General features: G+C 34.9%; 2 protein-coding genes and 1 long non-coding RNA gene across 5 annotated transcripts; 1 reads left to right on the forward strand and 2 right to left on the reverse strand.

The window, feature by feature from the left end:
* Positions 1-2,611: 2,611 nt before the first annotated feature.
* On the reverse strand, positions 2,612-3,128 carry LOC111405225. The gene is made up of 2 exons (XR_002704758.1): positions 3,005-3,128; positions 2,612-2,881 (listed from the first exon to the last, which is right to left on the reverse strand). It is a non-coding gene; the product is annotated as an uncharacterized LOC111405225 (long non-coding RNA).
* A 1,363-nt stretch (positions 3,129-4,491) lies between these two features.
* LOC111405226 (acyl carrier protein 4, chloroplastic-like) lies at positions 4,492-6,101 on the reverse strand. Of its 2 annotated transcripts, none has more exons than XM_023034022.1 (4): positions 5,885-6,101; positions 5,380-5,475; positions 5,047-5,268; positions 4,492-4,891 (listed from the first exon to the last, which is right to left on the reverse strand). In XM_023034022.1, exons 1-3 carry the CDS (start codon positions 5,954-5,956, stop codon positions 5,068-5,070), a joined length of 369 nt encoding a protein of 122 aa, XP_022889790.1. In that variant the 5' UTR covers positions 5,957-6,101; the 3' UTR covers positions 4,492-4,891; positions 5,047-5,067. The 2 variants fall into 2 exon arrangements, with proteins under 2 accessions (XP_022889790.1, XP_022889789.1); XM_023034021.1 differs by having other exon boundaries at positions 5,146-5,268; positions 5,885-6,080.
* Positions 6,102-12,067: 5,966 nt separating this feature from the next.
* LOC111405227 (nudix hydrolase 17, mitochondrial-like) lies at positions 12,068-13,694 on the forward strand. Of its 2 annotated transcripts, XM_023034023.1 has the most exons (5): positions 12,071-12,399; positions 12,631-12,751; positions 12,839-12,922; positions 13,086-13,214; positions 13,324-13,694. In XM_023034023.1, exons 1-5 carry the CDS (start codon positions 12,314-12,316, stop codon positions 13,438-13,440), a joined length of 537 nt encoding a protein of 178 aa, XP_022889791.1. In that variant the 5' UTR covers positions 12,071-12,313; the 3' UTR covers positions 13,441-13,694. The 2 variants fall into 2 exon arrangements, with proteins under 2 accessions (XP_022889792.1, XP_022889791.1); XM_023034024.1 differs by lacking the exon at positions 12,839-12,922 and having other exon boundaries at positions 12,068-12,399; positions 13,324-13,665.
* Positions 13,695-21,562: the final 7,868 nt, after the last annotated feature.

Consider the following 21,562-nt stretch of genomic DNA (forward strand, 5'->3'; position numbering starts at 1 on the left):
TTAAATGTTTGATTGAAAAGTTATGAGTCTCATGAAATGTATAATTAAAAATTCATAGTTAAGTTTGATCTTAAAAAGCAACTGTGGGAGTGTTTGGGAGATATTTTTATGTAAAAATGTATTTTTGAATAGTAAATTGATGGGAAATGTGTGGTTGAAAAAAAAGGAAAGGTTTTTGATTTACGTGTAATATTATTTTAATAAAAAATATGTGGTTGAAAAGAAGAGAGATAAAAATTCATTTTGAAAAAAATGGGTACCAAACGGGTTTGAGGTTGTTACCAAACAAGCCTAGATGTGCGGAAATAGGAGGAGGAATATCAGGCAGAAATTTGATCCCATTAAAGTAATCTGACCTCGTGATGTGAATAATATGCTGGAAAAATTTCATCAATTGAGGCCACACATGTATATGATTAACGTGTGCATTGCTATCTTATAGTTTTAATCTATTAAAGTGATCCAATGAATTTAATTTTGGACTAATGGGTATTAATTATTATGAGATTAAAGTGTAGAGGCCGGATGGTTGTTTTAAATTGATGAGGGGCTAATTTAAAGCAAACAAAAGATGATAACTACCTGTAGTTATTTATCATGGGGTCATGGTCCCCAATTGACGTGATATTCCATAACCTCTGCATCCCCATTAACAGAGAGTTTTTTAAGAATTCTAAGGGAAATCACGAATCAATTGGAAGATTGTAACCCATTCAAAATCATTGTTAATCTATGGATCAAGGTACGCTTCCGCTTTCTTGTTCTCTTTGATTCAACGTAGAGCATTACAATTTTGGTGAAAGGATCTGTTGATTCTTTCAAATCTAAATTATCAAAATTCTATCATGTGGTATCAGAGTCACTCAATTGTTGAATCTTTGAAAAATTTTGGGTTATTTGATCTTCTTCACGTTATTATTTGGAATTTGGCATGAAATTTGGATCAAGTGTATGAGAAATTAGGCGCTGCAATTTCCTACTTAACTTTCTGAAAATACAATTTTCTTACATATGTTGGTCATTGTTGTTATGCCATGAAATCAAATTGCGGGTTGTGCTTTTACTATTCTTATTTTGCCTATACGGTTGGTTTAAGTTTGAAATGGGTTTATTCTGTTGTTGAGACTATTGAGAGTGCCATTGGATGGTTCTCTGCAGCGATTAAGTAACCGGCCCAAGTGTTGGTGCGCCCAGATCAATCCCTAGCTCCCAAGGGTTAAGTGGTTGGGTGTTAGGTTCATAATTATGTATTTTTTTTCTTTTTCGGTTTGGTGCAAATCGCTGCACCACATAGCGCTGCTGTTGCTGTTGTGCTGCGCGCTGCTGCCGGTGCAAGGCTACGCAAGCGCTGGAGTAGGGAGAATTAGTTAAAAAAAAAAAAAAAGGTTTCTGGGTGATTTTGGGGACGGGGGCTTCAGGTGCAATTTGGGTTATTCCAAGGACCAGCTTGCAATTATCATATAGGTTAAAATTTAAGGATTCAGCCCCTGTAATTTAGAATTCATCTAATTGGGCCTTTTAAGTTATTTTCTGCATACCTTCGTATTCAAAATTTTTAAATGTGTTGAATAAAATAATAGTGTAGATTCAAAATTTCGCAGCTAGTTATTTATGAAAAACTTTCTGTGTTAATTTTAATTGATATTGAAAATAATAATGCAAGTAAATGATTTTTTCTCTTGGTCTCTAACCATTTAAATTGATGCTTCAAAGATAAATAAATATATTCATCTATTCTTCAAATAATTTGAGTTGTATGCGAGGTGATAGAGATGGCAAAATGGTTCGTAAGCTCGAGCCTCCTGTGGCATAGCCCATAAAAAGCGTGCAAGGCCGGCTCAAGACCCGATTTTTCCGAGCCTCATCTTGGGGTGACAGGCCGAACTCGAGCCGGCTCGAAATTAAAAAATAAATAAATTGTAGAGATAGTAGCCAGCCGCTGCCTTGTAAAGGTAGTTGCTGAAAGCAAAAAAAAAAAAAAAAACAAAAACAAAAACAAAAAATCGAGCAAAAAAAAAAAAAAAAAAAAAAAAACAAAAACAAAAACAAAAAATCGAGCAGGCTCGGCTCAGGTCTAGTCTCGATTTTTTGGCCGTCCTTTTGTTCGGCTTGGCTCGGGCCAAAAAAAGCTCGAGCCGAGCCCAAGCCTCAATTTTCGGCTCACAAGTCGGCTCGACTCGACTCGACTTATTAACACTCCTACGAGGCGATCGTATAATATTTAACGAGGATGTAAAAGGAAGCATGACTACAATCTCTTTTGCTAATAATTTCCCAGTTAGCACAAACTGGCTCAATATTCCCGGGCTTCTTTCGATGCACTTTGGCGATGATATAAATCAATAAAATTGCACATTTTTGTAAAAAATAAAAAATAATAAAAAATAAATAAATTATTACCTACATGAATATGTTGCCAAAATTATTCTTACGTGCGACTTCTTCGGTCTAATGGCGACATGTTTTTCATTTACAAATAGACCGATCGCCAAGGAAAAAATTTTGTTCGAAGAGTTGAAAACGTGACACGTAAATCTTCTATCAAAGTTTTCCTCTGCTATGATACCTAAATACGGTCATGCGTATGATGAGATGTCATAAAATCTTCGACTAACAAAAAATTATTGTAATCTTTTTTATTAAATTGATCATCAACAGAACAAATCTATCCAAGACTTACCATAGAATTTGTGAGTTACACACTTACTTGAAAACCGTATGTTATACATGTTATTAGAAATATAAAAATTTGTGATGATCATTGATCTTCATGGAATCTTATTTCCAGATTGAGTCACAAAACAGGCACAATAGCAGCATCGTGGGGGTATTGCAGTTTGGCAACACAGGCAGGGAGGACAACTTGGCTTCTGAACGAGTTCTGCATCACACAGAAAACGAAATATTCAATCTAAAGCTCATCTAAAAATTTAAATTGACTGATCGTAAATTCAAATGATATTTTCAGCAAACCTAAATAACATATTTCGTTCATAGTATGTACCTCGATAGGTCAGTCCAGCTTCATTGCATGGTATCACGGTGGCAAGAACGACCCCGAAAATTAGAAATGTGACCAAAAAGGAGGTTGGGGAGAGCTTAGACATTGCTTACTAAGGATATAATTTCTTATAGCTCTTAATTTATTAGCTCTATACTTATAGGTGGGTTTTGAGTCAAAACAAAACAAAACTCTACAAGAGTAGTTGAATGTTGATTTATTGCTTGGAATCATTCAACAAGGAAGTGCTTGACCAAAACTTGCAATTACTTGTAAAATACTTTGAGAAAATATGGTATTTTGACCCCGAATTTCTTAGACTGATGAATAAAGGAAAAAATAAATCATTATGACTACATCCTTGTTTGGCTCTTATTTCTTAAAATTTATTTTCCACAAATTTATTTTCAATCACCGATTTCACTAGACATACAAATTTTATTGACTTTTCAATCACACGTCACTAACTTTTATTAAAATTTACTGAAAGTCCAATTTTTATTCCAAACTAAGTAGAGGCGCATCTTGCTTGAATATAGAAGGGTTTAATTCCATGTCTTAGATAATATAAAAGTCAAATAACTAATTGTTTGCTTGACTTGACTTGGAAATGGAGAAAAATAAACGTATTAATATTTATTACCTTCCTAACTAAGTGCTCCGTAATCCATTGGAACTTCGATTGGTCAAATTCACTGTCGTGTGTCAAAAAGGGACTGAAACTTGTCCCTCTTTTATTTCCATTTTTCCTATTAGGATGATTGTATTAAGAAATATACTACTTGTATATAATGCGGTGTTCATTGCCTAGCTTACATGGAGGGAGTCATGATGTACCTGTAGCATCACTCTTGTATTAAAACTATAGTTCTTGTAAACTACACTATATTTTGATTATAATAAACGATTCTTTATGTCTCTAACTGTTTTTGACATTCTTTTTCTCAATTTTTGTATTAATTTATACATCTGGTTTCTAATGACGATTTCTATGATCTATAAAATTGTAAAGAGTGCAAAAAAAAAAAAAAAAAGACTTACTTTTCTATCATATTTTCAAATAAGAAAAATAAATATTAAATATTAAAATTCGACCAAATATTTGTCCTTTAATTTAATGCACAACTAGCACAACATTTGAATAGAAATCATCATCAGAAATAAAATGTGCTAATTAATGAATTGTGACGAAAAAAGTTTGATACACAAGTGCAAATATGAACAAAAATTAGAAACTTTCATTATAATGAAATGTGATGTAACAAAAGTGGATATAATTACCCTTCTTTTTATAATTTCTTGCAATATATGACTTGGGATATATGTGGTACACTTTTCCCTTTGAATAAATGAACTTTATCAGATTGGCTGTGAAGTATCAGCTGAAGTTAATTGCTATTTTGTACTAACTAATATACATAATGAAAGAGATGTTAAGACTCAATTTTGCAATGTATTCACACGTTCTATTCAGGAAAAACTGCAGAAAATAAGTCATAAATGCAACCCACAAAAGATTTTAATAACCACTATGGGAAGGCAACTTCCTTATAAAGCAAAATAACAAATGTCTGAATCCATATTAGTTCAGAAAATAATTTGCAAGAACATATAATTTGCTTTGATGACGGGATCCGACGACTAAAGCCCTGATGGACAGCAGCCGTAAAGCCTGAATATCCTAACTCAGATTGCACTACAAATTCTGGAGACTGACTCTATATCTTAAGTTTGCATTGGTAGCCTCCATTTTGCCCTTTATGCTGCAGCCTTCTTTTCGACTAGTTTCTCTATCAAATCAGCTGCTTCTTGTATTGTTGTTATGTTCTCAGAGCTCTCTTCCTCCACGCTAATGCAAAACACTTCCTCGAGCCCCATAACTATTTCTACCTGCACCAACCATACATTGTGAAATGACATTATGGTAGTGGGTTCAGTGCATTGGACTAGACAAGATCAGACAAAATTAAGGAGCAGACAATTTTTCAAAAGCTGAATTCGCGTTGAAGACTAAATTTGAGTAAATGAATATGTCACATCCTTACCAGCTTCAACTTTTCAATAAGCTAGTCCGAGAGTTCGATCCTGTGTGACAAACATGTCATGAATGCATATAAGCATGGGAATATGAAACTGCGGCTTACCGTGTCAAGTGAATCAGCACCAAGTGCGGTAAATTTCGTATCAGGGGTGAGCTCTGTCTCGGCAGACAGTGCTAATTGCTTCCGCACAATGTCACTAACTTTCTGCACTGTTTCATGTTTTGCCTGTCCATCCGTGCATTACAAGTTCAAACCATAATCGATGCAAAATCTAATTTTATTTCTAAAAACCCGTGAATGAGAAATCATATAGGCAAATGGAGAAATATGTATTACTCCACAAGTGATTCGGGAGCGCGAGATTATCAGAGGAGGGAAACCAGTAGTCCTTGCCCAACCCACTGAAATCAAACTTGCACTTGTACCTTTAAACTGTATATTCATAGCGCCAAAATGAAATCAGTGGGAATACAACCAAAATTATATACAGAAAATGCAAAGAACCGAGCAACTTGGATTAGTACAGTTTAATATCAAACATGTCTTCATAAATCTTATCGAGTCTTGTCCAGTTTAACATACCGAAGTATAAAATTTTAGTAGACCCTAAGTATACAAAAGGAATCTGCTCTACGCGTAAAGGGTATGTTGAAGACTAAACTTAAATAAATAAATGCACCTTTTCTCTGGTAGTATAAGCTTTTTAGACAAAATGTTTCAAGAATATCCAAATTCATCGTGGAAAACAGTGAGCAAACATTTAAGAAATGCATAGAACTAAACAAGATTAGACAAAAATGTTCATATAGTTGAATATATACATAATGAAGATAAGGTGTACCTGGTTGTTTGTCTTGCAAGATAGCTTAAGTGGCTTCTCAAATGTAACAAAAGTAGCTGAAACAGAGGCCATTGAGACTAAAAAAAGTGTAGTTTTTCAAGGGCGAGTTATTAACGTTTGAGCTGTTTCAACAAAGTTTGAACACTCAAGATAAGCAGAAATGATAAGAAAATTCCTTTGTACAATTGTTTTCTTGGAAGTATTAGCCAACTTGGGCGGGGGGTAGCCCAAAAGGCCAAGAATCAAGAGAAAATTCGAGTGGTGAATATTCAATATAAACCCTATCCAATTTGACAAGATTGGATTGCGTTACTTTTATAGTACAATTTTTCCATTTGTACAGAAGTGGTTTCATAGAAACAACACAGAACACTCACATGGAGGTGGATTTCATGTGAATAAAATAATGTAAAAAAAAAAAACCACCCCACGTGCAGTGTACACAGAAGGGTTCTTTATAGTAGGATTGATTATCTTAGCAACTTGGTCTTGCGCTTTAATTTTATTTTTTATTTTTTGTCCTTTTTTTGTTGAAAATATTAATAGAAAATAAAGGCCCGCAAAGTCGAACCATAATATTTGGGCCTAGGTTGGACCAACACGGAGCACAGAACGATTCAATCTGGGCCTAGTCCAGGCCCAATATTGTAAGTAACAAATCTTATCATAAAGGGAAGCCTGAAAATGTGTTGCTCATCAGATAGATTTAACAGGCCTCTAATTTTATTTTTGGGCAGTATCTAGATATTTGGACATATTCAATGCTTCTGCAGTATACACACGCACAAAAAGTGGAAATTTAGAAGGAATCCTTGGTATAGTGCTGACTTTCTTTTTCACTATAAAGAGCTAGTATTTTTCAAAATTAGATATTTATATAGTCAGTTGAATAAATCAACTCCTAGATGACTCTCCATAATTTTATTCAAAATATGTTTGGCGTACGTGCAAAAATTACGTTGCAAATGCATGTGTTAAAACATTAACGACAAGTACATTGCAATCTTTCATGACGTGCATTATCTTTTGTTGTATTCGTGTACTCTATAATACCACCCTAACGTATAAGTGGACGTTGTAAAAGACACGCGACAATATATTCTGCTTATTGTAAAGGACAATTTTCTTGTAATGTCTCTAAAATTTTATTTAGAATCTGTTTGGTGTACCAATTACCATTATGTAGCAGAAAGTAACAATATATGCAAAAAGTAAACTTGCTTCATTTTTTTTTTAATCAAAAAAGGACTTCTTCACAATACAGAAATCAGGCATAAATTAAAATACGCTGTTTTGATTAAGAAATGCCTTGTTGCTTTGGCTTGAAAAACATACACAAGGTATGGATTTGATTTTTAAGTATCCTATATATGTTTCTTATCAAACAAAAAGAGTCCAAAGACGGCAAACTTACACAATATTAAGCTAAAATTAATTGCTTTTCGTCTTCCAGAGACTCCAGTAAAGACCATAATCATCTGTTTAAGCGATTTTCTATGATCAAAATATTACTAAATTCTTTGTACAAACATCTTAAAATTGTTCTAATTATCAGACATAACATCAACAGCAGATTGATATTAGACAACTAATGAAAAAGAACAACTTGTACAAAAACCCAATTGTTCCATCGAACCTACCACCACACACATATATACATCATATATTATTTACAGACTAGACGCATCGTAACAAGTTCTAATTAACAAAGCCAAATCTAAAGTACAAAAAATATAAACTGTGCATAAATCATATATATAACCGGCTTTATTAACTAGAAAATCACCATTTTAGATCAAAAGCAAACCAAGAATCAGTCCATCACTGACCAACAGAGATGGATTGTCCTTGGCCGGCTAATCCAAGCCTCGATCTCGAGTGTTGCCTGGTGATCATTCTTGTGATATCGGGATGAGCCACTGATCCACCGATAATATTTTTCTCCGCCTCTCGCTTTACTTTCTTGACCTGGCTATGAATTGGATGATCATAGCCTTCTCCCGTGCCCTTATGCGGTTGTTCCTCCATTTGCATAATTGTTAAACGCAACAGCAGAAAAAAGTCTCTATTTGTACGAATATGACTCTGTTTACAAATTTGTGTGTATAAATAGGTGGGAAGGGAGAACGGAAAGTTGGTGGGTATGTGTTGTTTGGATTGGGTTGAGACAGCAATTTTGACTGTTCTAAGAAAATTCGACGTATACTGAAAGTTAAGTCTGGAACGTTCCATTTGTCAATTCAGTGGAGAGTTTGATCTGTATTGTGTCTGATAAGAAGAACGAGTCAAATTAGAGAATAACGCGGTGCTTTTCGCATTTGAATTGATCTAATTAAGGTATATAAGAGGAAGATGCCACGTTTATTCCATTAAAACAAGATGGTCGGTCTTCTAAGCTAATTAAGTAATCTAGAAATTGGTTGACGACGTAAATGAATCACAAACAAATATATAGATATATAGTTGACGTGCAGGAATAATATTAAGATAATTAGTCCTTGTTTGATGGCAATGAATTTTTTATTTTTTTTTGTTGAAATAAATGAGTTTTGGAATAATATTTTTTTTTTGAAGAATGTGTGGTTAAAAAGTAGGAAAATCTTCGATTTACGTTCAAAATATTATTGTGAGAATGTGTAATTGAAAGAGTTTTACACACAAATTTTTTTTAAATTAAATTAAATTAAAAAATAGTAGACAAACAGGAGATTTATTACTTTAAAGCAGCATTCTAAGATGCGCACACATATGCCCGCATATGTTTGATGCTTTTTCGAAACACTTCGCATGTGGGGTATGCGTGTGATAATACAATCAATCCATTTCGTTGATTGTATATGCACGATTAAATGCCAAAATGCACACATTGTGTTAAAAATTGTGTCAAAATTATCTTAGCAAATTCCAGCCCATTTTTATAACTAAAAAAGTAAATTGAGGCCAACAAACATCAAATTAGACCAAATCATCCAAGTCTAGTGGTGGCAATGGGCCGAACCCTTAAACACAAGCTCAAGCACGGCTTGTGCTCAAGGGGCGAGCTCGGCTCGGCCCATGAGCTCATTTTTTTTTTTTTTTTTCAAATTTCAAATTTTTTCTTCACATTTTTTACGAGCCCTCGTGAATGGCCCATGAGCTGCTCGCGAGCTGGCTACCTCGGCTCATTGGATCCCACCCCTGCTTGGCTCGTGCTCGGACTTGTCAAACTGTCGACAAGCCGATGAGCCGTTCCTCTAATTTTATTTTTGGGCAGTATCTAGATATTTGGACATATTCAATGCTTCTGCAGTATACACACGCACAAAAAGTGGAAATTTAGAAGGAATCCTTGGTATAGTGCTGACTTTCTTTTTCACTATAAAGAGCTAGTATTTTTCAAAATTAGATATTTATATAGTCAGTTGAATAAATCAACTCCTAGATGACTCTCCATAATTTTATTCAAAATATGTTTGGCGTACGTGCAAAAATTACGTTGCAAATGCATGTGTTAAAACATTAACGACAAGTACATTGCAATCTTTCGTGACGTGCATTATCTTTTGTTGTATTCGTGTACTCTATAATACCACCCTAACGTATAAGTGGACGTTGTAAAAGACACGCGACAATATATTCTGCTTGTTGTAAAGGACAATTTTCTTGTAATGTCTCTAAAATTTTATTTAGAATCTGTTTGGTGTACCAATTACCATTATGTAGCAGAAAGTAACAATATATGCAAAAAGTAAACTTGCTTCATTTTTTTTTTAATCAAAAAAGGACTTCTTCACAATACAGAAATCAGGCATAAATTAAAATACGCTGTTTTGATTAAGAAATGCCTTGTTGCTTTGGCTTGAAAAACATACACAAGGTATGGATTTGATTTTTAAGTATCCTATATATGTTTCTTATCAAACAAAAAGAGTCCAAAGACGGCAAACTTACACAATATTAAGCTAAAATTAATTGCTTTTCGTCTTCCAGAGACTCCAGTAAAGACCATAATCATCTGTTTAAGCGATTTTCTATGATCAAAATATTACTAAATTCTTTGTACAAACATCTTAAAATTGTTCTAATTATCAGACATAACATCAACAGCAGATTGATATTAGACAACTAATGAAAAAGAACAACTTGTACAAAAACCCAATTGTTCCATCGAACCTACCACCACACACATATATACATCATATATTATTTACAGACTAGACGCATCGTAACAAGTTCTAATTAACAAAGCCAAATCTAAAGTACAAAAAATATAAACTGTGCATAAATCATATATATAACCGGCTTTATTAACTAGAAAATCACCATTTTAGATCAAAAGCAAACCAAGAATCAGTCCATCACTGACCAACAGAGATGGATTGTCCTTGGCCGGCTAATCCAAGCCTCGATCTCGAGTGTTGCCTGGTGATCATTCTTGTGATATCGGGATGAGCCACTGATCCACCGATAATATTTTTCTCCGCCTCTCGCTTTACTTTCTTGACCTGGCTATGAATTGGATGATCATAGCCTTCTCCCGTGCCCTTATGCGGTTGTTCCTCCATTTGCATAATTGTTAAACGCAACAGCAGAAAAAAGTCTCTATTTGTACGAATATGACTCTGTTTACAAATTTGTGTGTATAAATAGGTGGGAAGGGAGAACGGAAAGTTGGTGGGTATGTGTTGTTTGGATTGGGTTGAGACAGCAATTTTGACTGTTCTAAGAAAATTCGACGTATACTGAAAGTTAAGTCTGGAACGTTCCATTTGTCAATTCAGTGGAGAGTTTGATCTGTATTGTGTCTGATAAGAAGAACGAGTCAAATTAGAGAATAACGCGGTGCTTTTCGCATTTGAATTGATCTAATTAAGGTATATAAGAGGAAGATGCCACGTTTATTCCATTAAAACAAGATGGTCGGTCTTCTAAGGTAATTAAGAAATCTAGAAATTGGTTGACGACGTAAATGAATCACAAACAAATATATAGATATATAGTTGACGTGCAGGAATAATATTAAGATAATTAGTCCTTGTTTGATGGCAATGAATTATTTATTTATTTTGGGGGAAATAAATGAGTTTTGGAATAAAAACTTTTTTGGAGAATGTGTGGTTAAAAAGTAGGGAAATCTTCGATTTACGTTCAAAACATTTTATTGTGAAAATGTGCAATTGAAAGAGTTTTACACACCAAAATTTTTTTAAATTAAATTAAATTAAAAAATAGTAGACAAACAGGAGATTTATTACTTTAAAAGCAGCATTCTAAGATGCGCACACATATGCCCGCATATGTTTGATGCTTTTTCGAAATACTTCGCATGTGGGGTATGCATGTGATAATACAATCAATCCATTTCGTTGATTGTATATGCACGATTAAATGCCAAAATGCACACATTGTGTTAAAAATTGTGTCAAAATTATCTTATCAAATTCCAGCCCATTTTTATAACTAAAAAAGTAAATTGAGGCCAACAAACATCAAATTAGACCAAATCACCCAAGTCTAGTGGTGGTAATGGGCCGAACCCTTAAACACAAGCTCAAGCACGGCTTGTGCTCAAGGGGCGAACTCGGCTTGGCCCACGAGCTCCTTTTTTTCTTTTCTTTTTTTAAATTTCAAATTTTTTCTTCACATTTTTTACGAGCCCTCGTGAATGGCCCATGAGCTGCTCGCGAGCTGGCTACCTCGGCTCATTGGATCCCACCCCTGCTTGGCTCGTGCTCGGACTTGTCAAACTGTCGACAAGCCGATGAGCCGTTTGGCCCATTTGACATCCCTACCTAAACCCGTAAATTATATACAGCAATTTGTAAAGTTTTGACGTTTAGAAACGCATCATCATGTATTTTAGAACATTGCTTTGAAGTAGAGGGGAGCTCCTTGCCTGTCCTGGAAACAATTTTAAGTTTTTGTATATTTGTCTCTTCAAAGCTACATGAAAATCATAACTCTTCACTACTTCATATAAGTTTGTGGATCTGCACAGATTTTAAAATCATAACTTAAAAATTGTTCGTAAAAGTAGAGGATATTAATATTTTTCTATGAAAGCTATGAATAATAAATTTTATGAATATTGATTTGACTTACATGACTTGAGCCCTTTCTTCGAAAGCGAGGCCGACGCGTCCTAGGTGTAATATACCTACCTGATTCTGACCAGACTTAGTTTACACACGCCTTTCCCAGAAAATACAGCCAATCATTGACTCATCGACCGCTAATTTCTTGTCTAGAAAAAAACGACACAACCAATGCATTTCTATTGTCCACAAGGTTCAATTTTTCCTTCCATTTATTTTCAACTTTTAACCAGAATTAGGGGATTTCCTGTCTCAATTGGGTTCTATAAATTGGGAGGCTAATTTTCCTTTTTGGGGCTTTGTTTTTTTTTTTTTGAAAACTTTTGTACTTTTCTTCTTCTCTTCTATTGTTACAATGTTAATCAAGAAATTGGTGTCTCTTCCTTCTCGTTCAGGACGACATTTGCAACGTTACAATGATGGTTGTCGGCTAGTTGTTGGGTATGTATTTTAAAAACCTCTCTTTTTCTTTGTTTTCATTTTTTCCTGAATTTTAATGCGAGTATTTTTCTACGGGTATATGTTTGTTTGATGATCTTTTCTTTTTTTTGGGGGTCATTTTTAGGATTTTGAGGGAAATTGAAATAAGGGGTAAAGTTTTTGGAGTTTGAAAAAAATGAATTTTAATTATTGGCTTATAAATTTTTACTCTTTATTTCCAAATTTTGTCAGATGTATTCCATACAGATTCAGAGAAACCAAAACATCACCTCCAATTCATGGGACCGTAATTGAAGAATTGGAAGTTTTATTGATTACCTCTCAAAAGAGTCCAAGAATGATGTTCCCAAAGGTACGTATCATATGCATATTATAAGAATTATTACATGTTTATTTAAATGTTTTATTCACACTGTTTATTTTCCAATGAAATCATTAGGGTGGTTGGGAAATTGATGAAGATATCAAATTGGCAGCTACACGAGAGACCATGGAGGAAGCCGGTGTGGTCGGCACCTTAGGGGTTAGTACACATTATTCTTATCGAATTTTATTATCTATGTAGTACTAAATAACATTGTAAAAGCATCTTCTTTGTTAATCATATTCAATGTTGTCCAATCCAATATACAGAACATGCCCTAAAGCTTTGTGTCCTTATTTTGCTCCACTGCATATTCTTATAGGATAAATTAGGTGAATGGATTTTCAAGAGTAGAAGCAGAGAAACATTTCATGAGGGCTACATGTTTCCTATGCTCGTCACAGAGGAATTTGATGTTTGGCCGGAGAAAAATGTCCGTCAGCGAACATGGGTAAGTTCCCTTGTCAAAGTCTATGCACACGCTTATGTAAAGTTTGTTCGTAAGCAATTTGAATTGCTTTTGTGTAAGTACTATGTCAAATATTTTTCTTGTTCCACAGATGACAGTTAATGAAGCTCGGGAAGTATGCGCACATTCATGGATGAAGGAAGCGTTGGATGCATTTTGTTCATCGATTCATGCTTCTTCAAATAAGGAGAAAGAATTCCTTCTTTAGCATAGAATTTCACAAGAGCTCAACAACGAGAAGAGAAGAAGAAATTGATTATTGCTTAGTTAAAAAATGGAGTAGCCATCGAGCCATTTTCGAGGCCGAAAATGATTCATGTAGCGACACTTTCCAAGTAGGAAGTTTAATGATGTGGACTTCTCGTGAAGGTAGAGAGAGAAAGAGCCACGAAGAGAGAAAATAGTGGAGATGTACAAATATTAATCTTATTCTTTTATTCATTGAAATTTATTGCTTTTTCAAAATGATTTTATCGTCAAATTTGAACTTGCTTGTTTAATTGATATCCATTGATTCTTTAGGCATAAAGATTCTGAAATATATCAAAAGGAATTTATATGATGGCACACCAAAATTGAATTAGTTGAGATTAATCTCAAGTTGTGTGAAGAACTAATGTGAATGGCCTTGACTATTTATTTTCCAAATTGTCTTGCTGATGAATCTTTGAATATCTTTGTGATTCAATGGATACCTGGTTTTTAAATTCCAAAATGATTGCTGATGACTTTTCGTAGTGTGTGAAAGGAGGAAATTTCCCGTATAGGACTCTTTTAGAAATGCATATTCAAAAGAATCAATGCTTCCATGTATCACGCAGGATCATGTTTGAAACGGGGTGGATCTTAAGGCAATGGGCTTCGAGTGAATTCCCGATCTTGGTTTTGGGTGATATACATTGATTACACATCCTCCATGTGTTGTAGCCCTTGGAAAAACGTTATGACAATATCATACATCAGTTGGTATCAAAACTAAATATCCACGTTCAAGTTGATGAGGTCTCATAGTCAAGTTGATACTAGAACATTCCAGTAAAGCAAGTTTATAATGAATGCGCATGCTTTAAATGGGATGAGCCAAAGGGAGTGGGCTTAAGGTGAGATTACTTGTAGGTAGATTCAGGCCGATCCACTTATTTTGATACACATATATTCAAATATGATTCGGAAATTTTCCTATCTACATCGTTATAAAATAATTCAATAATTACTATGTGATTTTTGAAATTCAATTACTACTTTGTGATATGATAAATATTTTAGAAAATACTGCATCCCATAATTAACCCCAATATAGTCTTTGTAACTAACGAATTTTTTAATTATCCCTAGTATTATGCAACCATTAATGCCCTTTCAAAACACATTGTGATGAGGATATCGGACGACGTTTACTTATTTTATTTATTTTCTTGGACTATTATCTAAATTTGGACTTGTATGGGCTCGGGCTCAAACTCGTTAGGGTTTCTTTACTATTTAAACCTATTTTGCATTGTAATTTTCAATTGATGATGAATAAATAATATTTTGGTGGCTTATGGCATTTTTCTCTCTTCCTGTTTTCTTTCTTCCCTTCTATTGAATCCCCCATCCCTTTCTTCTCTCTAATTCTCCCTCTCCATAAATCTGTTTTATTTCTCAATTAACTGTCCTGTTGGTGCTGCATCAAATTTGGTATCAGAGCCTAAACTTGGGTAATCTCTCATCTCCAATCCAAAATCTAGGTTTTTTCTGCAATTTTAGTTCACACCCCAGCAGCAAAAAAAAAATTCGTGTTACTGTTCACGGGTACTATTCACACCCGAAAATTCATTTTTTTGTATTATCAGCTTCAAAAAAAAAGTTACTGTTCACGCCCCCAAAAAAAAAATCTCATTTTTTTCCAGCTGCTGCTGCTCATAAATAAAAAAAAATAATTGTGGTGTTGTTCCACAAATCCCAAACCCTAGCATTCAAGCCTACTTAGCCCTTCAGCCCATATACTCCATCTCTATAACCTACTCCATTCATTTTTTTTATCAAAACACTTGGGTCATAAGCTAGTGGCCCAAATTACTCCCAAAGCCCACTAAACGCACAACCCATCTCTCATCATCTATTTAGCCAATCAACTTGTTTTCCAACCCAATAAACACTAAATCCAACCCACTTATCATATATTATCACAATCGGCCCAACATCATTCAACCCATAACCGGTCCCAAATTCGCGCAACCCATAATCCTAGCCCATTATATATAACACTTAACCCCGCCCATATCTACAATACCCAATCAACTCAAACCCTAAGCTCTTCCTTCCTCGTCGGTATCCCACAGTCACCACACTTTCTGCGACCGCCTTCACCGCCAATCGCCAGCAACCCACTGCCACGCCAGTTGTCACCTACCACCCGGAGTTCAGTTTTCGCTTTACTTTTCACGTCGGTGGAGTTCTTCCGAGTTCAAAGTGCCAGGGAGATTTGTTGAATTGGATTTGGCTTATTATTTGCATTGGGACAGCTTGTTAAAACTCTTGAGGATTAGTGTTCCATTCTATACTGCTTAGGAGTATTCTATTATAATTTTCTACTGGAGACGTGCCAACTAGGGAATCATAATTTGGCACAGTTCTGATTCGTTGGGTCCTGAAGTACATCACCATCAAGTTTGAGCTTCTGTGGGCACCATCATTGCCACTAAACAATAGGGAGTGCTTGATTTATATTTGTCATTGGTTTACAATACTGCTTCATTTAAAATTGCATTAATTAAATTTTTGTGATATAATTCTACCAATATATCTAAAGTCACGTGACTGAATCAGTTGATTTTGTCAAAACCCTATTTGATCCTACTTATGTTACATGATTAGTTTTTGACTAGTATTTGATCCGTGCTTTATTATTTTACATAGATCAGGAGCATTAGCTTGCCATATTTGAATTTATTTAACCCTGAAAAAAATGATTTGTTTGTTATTTTTCATCTTTTACATTTATTGTTCATTGATCTCATCATTGCACGTCATTTAGCTGGTATTACATTGCATGTAGATGCATAGTGGTCGTCTTGTCGTCTCTGTTCGCGAAATATTTTCTTTCGATTTAAATTGCCGCAAGTGTACGGTTCGTTAACAAGTAATAAAGTGGATTCAATGAGTCCGAGTATCGTCCCACAGAGATTGGTTAGTTCAATTTTACTTATTCGACCTTAACCGAAACCAAATTACTCAAAATGAATGTGGACCTAATTAAAACTCTAAAATTGGAAAGAGAACCCTACTTATGCAGCTTTTATGATTGTAATGAAATTAATAAGCAAAACAATAATTTAAAACTCTAAAATGAAATCAATTGTTGAGAACGCACGTTTGTTGTAATCAATAGAAATTAAACACACTAGGATCACGATTTCCCATGCAATTATCACTTTAAACTCTAATTTCACAATATGACAACATAATTCAATTGTTGACGAATCAATGTTCCTAAGTCTATCCAATACTCTCTCTCGAGATGTATCAAACCTATTTCTACATACCACCGGCCTATATTTCTATGACAAGTGCATATGTAAAAATGCATGTAGTTTTATGAACACTTAAAAATTCACGTAGGGCATAGCGCTATATTTTTATCCCCTATCGGACCCTACGATGATTTATATTATGTCGAATCTATTCCAATTCTCTCGAATGCAAGAATAAATCACCCAAACTCACACAATTACGGACCCTTAATTGCGGAAACAATAAATGCATATAAATCATTCAAAACAAAAGAAATATGTTTTAATGTCAAATTGCGAAACTAGAAATATAAAACTCAAATCACATGGTACATCGATCTCCTAGCACATGAAAATCTAGCCTAACATAATTGGAAATAAAGAAAAACAACAATTAAAACCAAGGAAGAACATCACCCAATTGATTCTTGAAGTGAAATCTTGAATCTTGAAGTGGATTGTCTTGTTTTTGCCTTGTTCTTCCTCTCCAAATCCTCCAAAATTGTGTTTTTATGCCTCCAATTACGTTCTCCCCTTCTTCTGGACGTTCTTTCGTATTTAAATCGCGTGGAAATTAGGTTACCAAAGGAGTTTCAATCGTATAAGGAAACTGCAAAACGGCCCCCAGATTATACCTATGCGACCGCATAGGCATAACTATGCTGTCGCATAGAGTAAACAAAATTTGAGAAAAGGTTCTCGGGAGGATTCTATGCGACCACATAGAGTTTATACTATGCGACCGCATAGGCATACATTCTTTTTGCCGGACAGCTTTTAGTATTTTGGTCATAACTTTCTCGTCTGATCTCCAATTGAAGTGATTCAAAGTGCATTGAGAAGAAAACTCAAAGATCTACATTTTTTATAGAAATAGACTTCCTCAAATTCCGATTTTTACTATGCGAAAAATAGATCTCAATTAGATACTAAAAATCACGAGCATAGTTTTTTCGCCTGAAAGTTGATACTTGATAATACTTCGACCCTATTTCACCTCGTGACTCCTTTCCTCATCCGATTGACCTCTAACACTCTTCAATCTTCATTCCATTTCCCGTCTCATCTATGAATTATTTGCAACTTGGTCCCCGAACTTTCATTTTAATTCATTTTAGTCCCTTTGCAATTCCTTCTTCTTCCAATCATCTTGTATTGCTTTCGAGTTCATACTAGCATATTTACATTCCCGAGTTGTCTTTTAGTTCAAATTTCAAATATTTGCGTCCTTAGTCCCTGGACTATCACTTTGCTCCATTTTAGTCCTTTTTCGGCTCTCTTCTCCTGAATTTCACTATTTCCATAGAAACACCTACATTGCATGAATTCAATGAGATTAAGTCACAATTCAATCATTTTGCTTGTATTTAAGTCATGTTTGTAATCTAAATAAGTGTGCAAAAACACACTTATCAGTCTCTATTTTCAATACATTGACCATGGATCCATCCCCATTTGATGCACTCATTAGACAATTAGTGTAACTTGCCACTAGCCTATCGACTATCCATCAGATATATTGCTACTCCTGAGGAGAGAAAGAAACTAGCTGATTAGTTGAGCAATTTTAAGCAAACCCCTCGTTTGATTGACACTAATTCTGAAGTGTCTCATAATAGACAATATCATCGTGGACAAAGTGATCAAAAATATTTTCGACACGATCGTAGGAATAGGGATTAGGTTCATGAGCGAGAATAAGACCATCATGATGAGCGTTTCTTTAGAGACATTGACTTAAATACTCCTACTTTCGATGGTTGCTTAGATCATGAAATTTTTACCCAATGGAACACCCTTACACAAGAGAATCGGCTAGTAACTGAATACATTGCTCAATTTGAGGAATTTCGAGTGAAATGTCATGTCGTTGAGGATGAGACTCTGAATTTAAGTAGGTTTATACAAGGTCTACGAGATGAACTTAGGCATGAGCTTTTCTTTCGAGGCATCACTACTCTTGATCAAGCTTACTCTTTAGCTCGGGACTACGACTTACTTATTAGTACTGCATATGAAAAGCTTGATCACCATCCTTCACCCATCTCATTAGCGTCATCTCATCATAAGTTTATCATAGAGCCTTCCCAGTCTAGTGTTCCTTCCCTTTGGAAAAACAAGTGTGAAGGTCGTGATAGCCCAAGGTTATCTTCTTCATGTAGAAAGCGTAACGACAATCATCCTTCGGTTTCATTGGCTCCACTTCCTCTTGTTAAGTCACTTCTAGGACCTCCCCCGTCTAGTGTTCTTCCCATTTGGAAAAATAAGTGTAAAGGTCATGATGGTCCAAGGCCCCCTTCTCCTTATAGAAGGCATATTAACAACCATTCTTCCTTTTCATTGGCTCCACCTCTACCTATTAAGTTTCTTCTAGGACCTCCCCCGTCTAATGTTCCTCAAATCTTGGAAAATAAGTGTAAAATTTTTGAAACGCCAGGGACTTCTTCTCACCTGCTATGCATCAGCTGTAAGGACTTTGGCCACATCTCTTCCAAATGTCCTAACCGAGCCTTAGTCATAGAAGAACGAAAGGTCGTTAGAAGATCTAGTCTATGAGTATAAACTTGAAGATTTTGATGACGTGGATGATAGTGAGGACACTTCCTTAAGTGGAATCCCGACCCTTCCCGAGACTTTAGAAACTATACCCCTTGTTTTCGACAACTCTCGATCACATGTTATATGTCATACCCTTACCCAACTCAAAGAGTTTGATGATTTCACTAGTCACCCTTGGAGAATCCAGTCGCCTGTTCGTAGCACTAAATCGAAATTCTCCACTACTGACCAACCTCAAACTGATGGTCAAAACGAAATTGCTAACCAAAATCTTGGCAATTTATTACAATCTCTAGTCCAGAAAAATCTTGAGAATTGGGACTCGATCCCCCCAACTGTTCACATCGCATATAACAATTCTATGAATCGGTCTCTAGGTCTAAATCTATTTGAAGTTGTTCATAGTTATAAGTCTAGGAGACCGTTAGAACTTATTCCCATGTCCCCGCATGCTAGTGTGTCGTTGTCAGCTGAAGCATTTGTATATTATCTTCATGACTTGTATATTGAGATTAATAAACAACATGATGCAAGTAATGCATTATATAAACTTCAAGTTGATTCGCATAAACGATATTTTGAATTTAATATTGGGGATTATGTCATATTTCAAGCTTGTAGTGCCGGTCCTTTAAAAATTTTAAAGCATGTTGGTTCAAATGCACAAGTCATTGCCCTTTCATCACATTTTAGCTATCACTCTGCTTTAAATATTGAGGACTTCATTACTTACAAACACCATATTACTTCCTTTGATAATCCATTTCTAACTAACTTTGTGGACCCCCCCAATTTGCCTATATTGATATTTCTACTTTAATACCATCTATCACAACACACAAAAATAAAATTGATATTATTTTAGATGAATGTGTTGTATTGACCAACGATGGCAAAATTCAGTACGTCCTTATTTGTTGGGTAGATCGACGTACTTCTTACACTCCTCATTATGTACAATCATGTGAAAATTTTGAAGATGATGTGCATAAGTATTGGTTATTTAAAGTCCAGTATCAGTACTTGGTTAGAAGGAAAGATCGCCCCCTTGGTCAGATCATATTCTTGGGAATAAGTTACAGTTTTCAGTACTATCAATTATGGAATTTTGTTACTTGGTTCGTCAGAAAGATCGTCCCCCGTGGCTTGACTTGAAGCATTTGGAGTATCAGATTGACTGCAGCCTGTACTATCCATCATTCGACAGGGTCGAGTTCTTTTCTCCCACCCCAGGAGAGTTGATGAGGATATCGGACAACGTTTACTTATTTTATTTAAGCTTTATTTATTTTCTTGGACTATTATTTAAATTTGGACTTGTATGGGCTCGGACCCAAGCTCATTAGGGTTGCTTTATTATTTAAACCTATTTTGCATGATAATTTTCAGTTGATGATGAATGAATAATATTTTGGTGGCTTATGGCGTTTTTCTCTCTTCCTGTTTTCTTTCTTCTCTTCTATTGAATCCCCCATCCCTTTCTTCTCTCTAATTCTCCCTTCTCATAAATCTGTTCTATTTCTCAATTAATTGTCCTGTTGGTGCTGCATCACATTGAAAAATTCAAAAAAGCACGATTTTTGGCAAGACGTATCCCATTTTCTGTGAAAGCTAATCGTCCTTCTTTTCTTGCTTTACTATCCAGCCATCAAGAAGTTGTCTATGCTGCAGAAATTCATAATCTGTTCTTAGTCCAGTTTGTAAATGTAATTGTTTCATAAATTCTTGTCATATCTAATTCACGATTCGAAAATATGCTGCAATTATTTGTTTGTTAGTTTGAAAAACAACTAAATATATACTTGCTATTCATATTCCCAGTCGTTTTGGTTTCATGATTCATCAAGCCGTGACTTAGCTTTTGCATGTAAATATGATATTCCAAATCATATTCTAAATTCCATTTCGTCTGTGAATAATTATTACATTTCATCTTTGCATGTGGATATGTGGATATGGGGATAAAATCTATTTAATTTTTGAAGATGGATGACCTACATAATTGCTTATGGTATGTCTCTGTGTTAAGACTATGTTTGTCAATCAGTTTTCACCAGGGATGGATCCAGGATTGGATCCACGACCGGGCTACAAAATTTCAAACCGGGCTACTACGTGGAAAAAAAATTTTTTACACATAAAAAACTGATTTTTTACCCAAAAAAATAAAAAATACCTTAATAAAAAAACTCTTGGACCTGAGGAGGGGGGGCTGTTGGGAATTGATTTAAACATGCACAGCGGAATTTAACAAACTTCAATTCCCATTCAGGATTC

Source organism: Olea europaea, chromosome 12 (assembly GCF_002742605.1).
Source record: "Olea europaea var. sylvestris chromosome 12, O_europaea_v1, whole genome shotgun sequence".
NCBI classification, from domain to species: Eukaryota; Viridiplantae; Streptophyta; class Magnoliopsida; order Lamiales; family Oleaceae; genus Olea; species Olea europaea.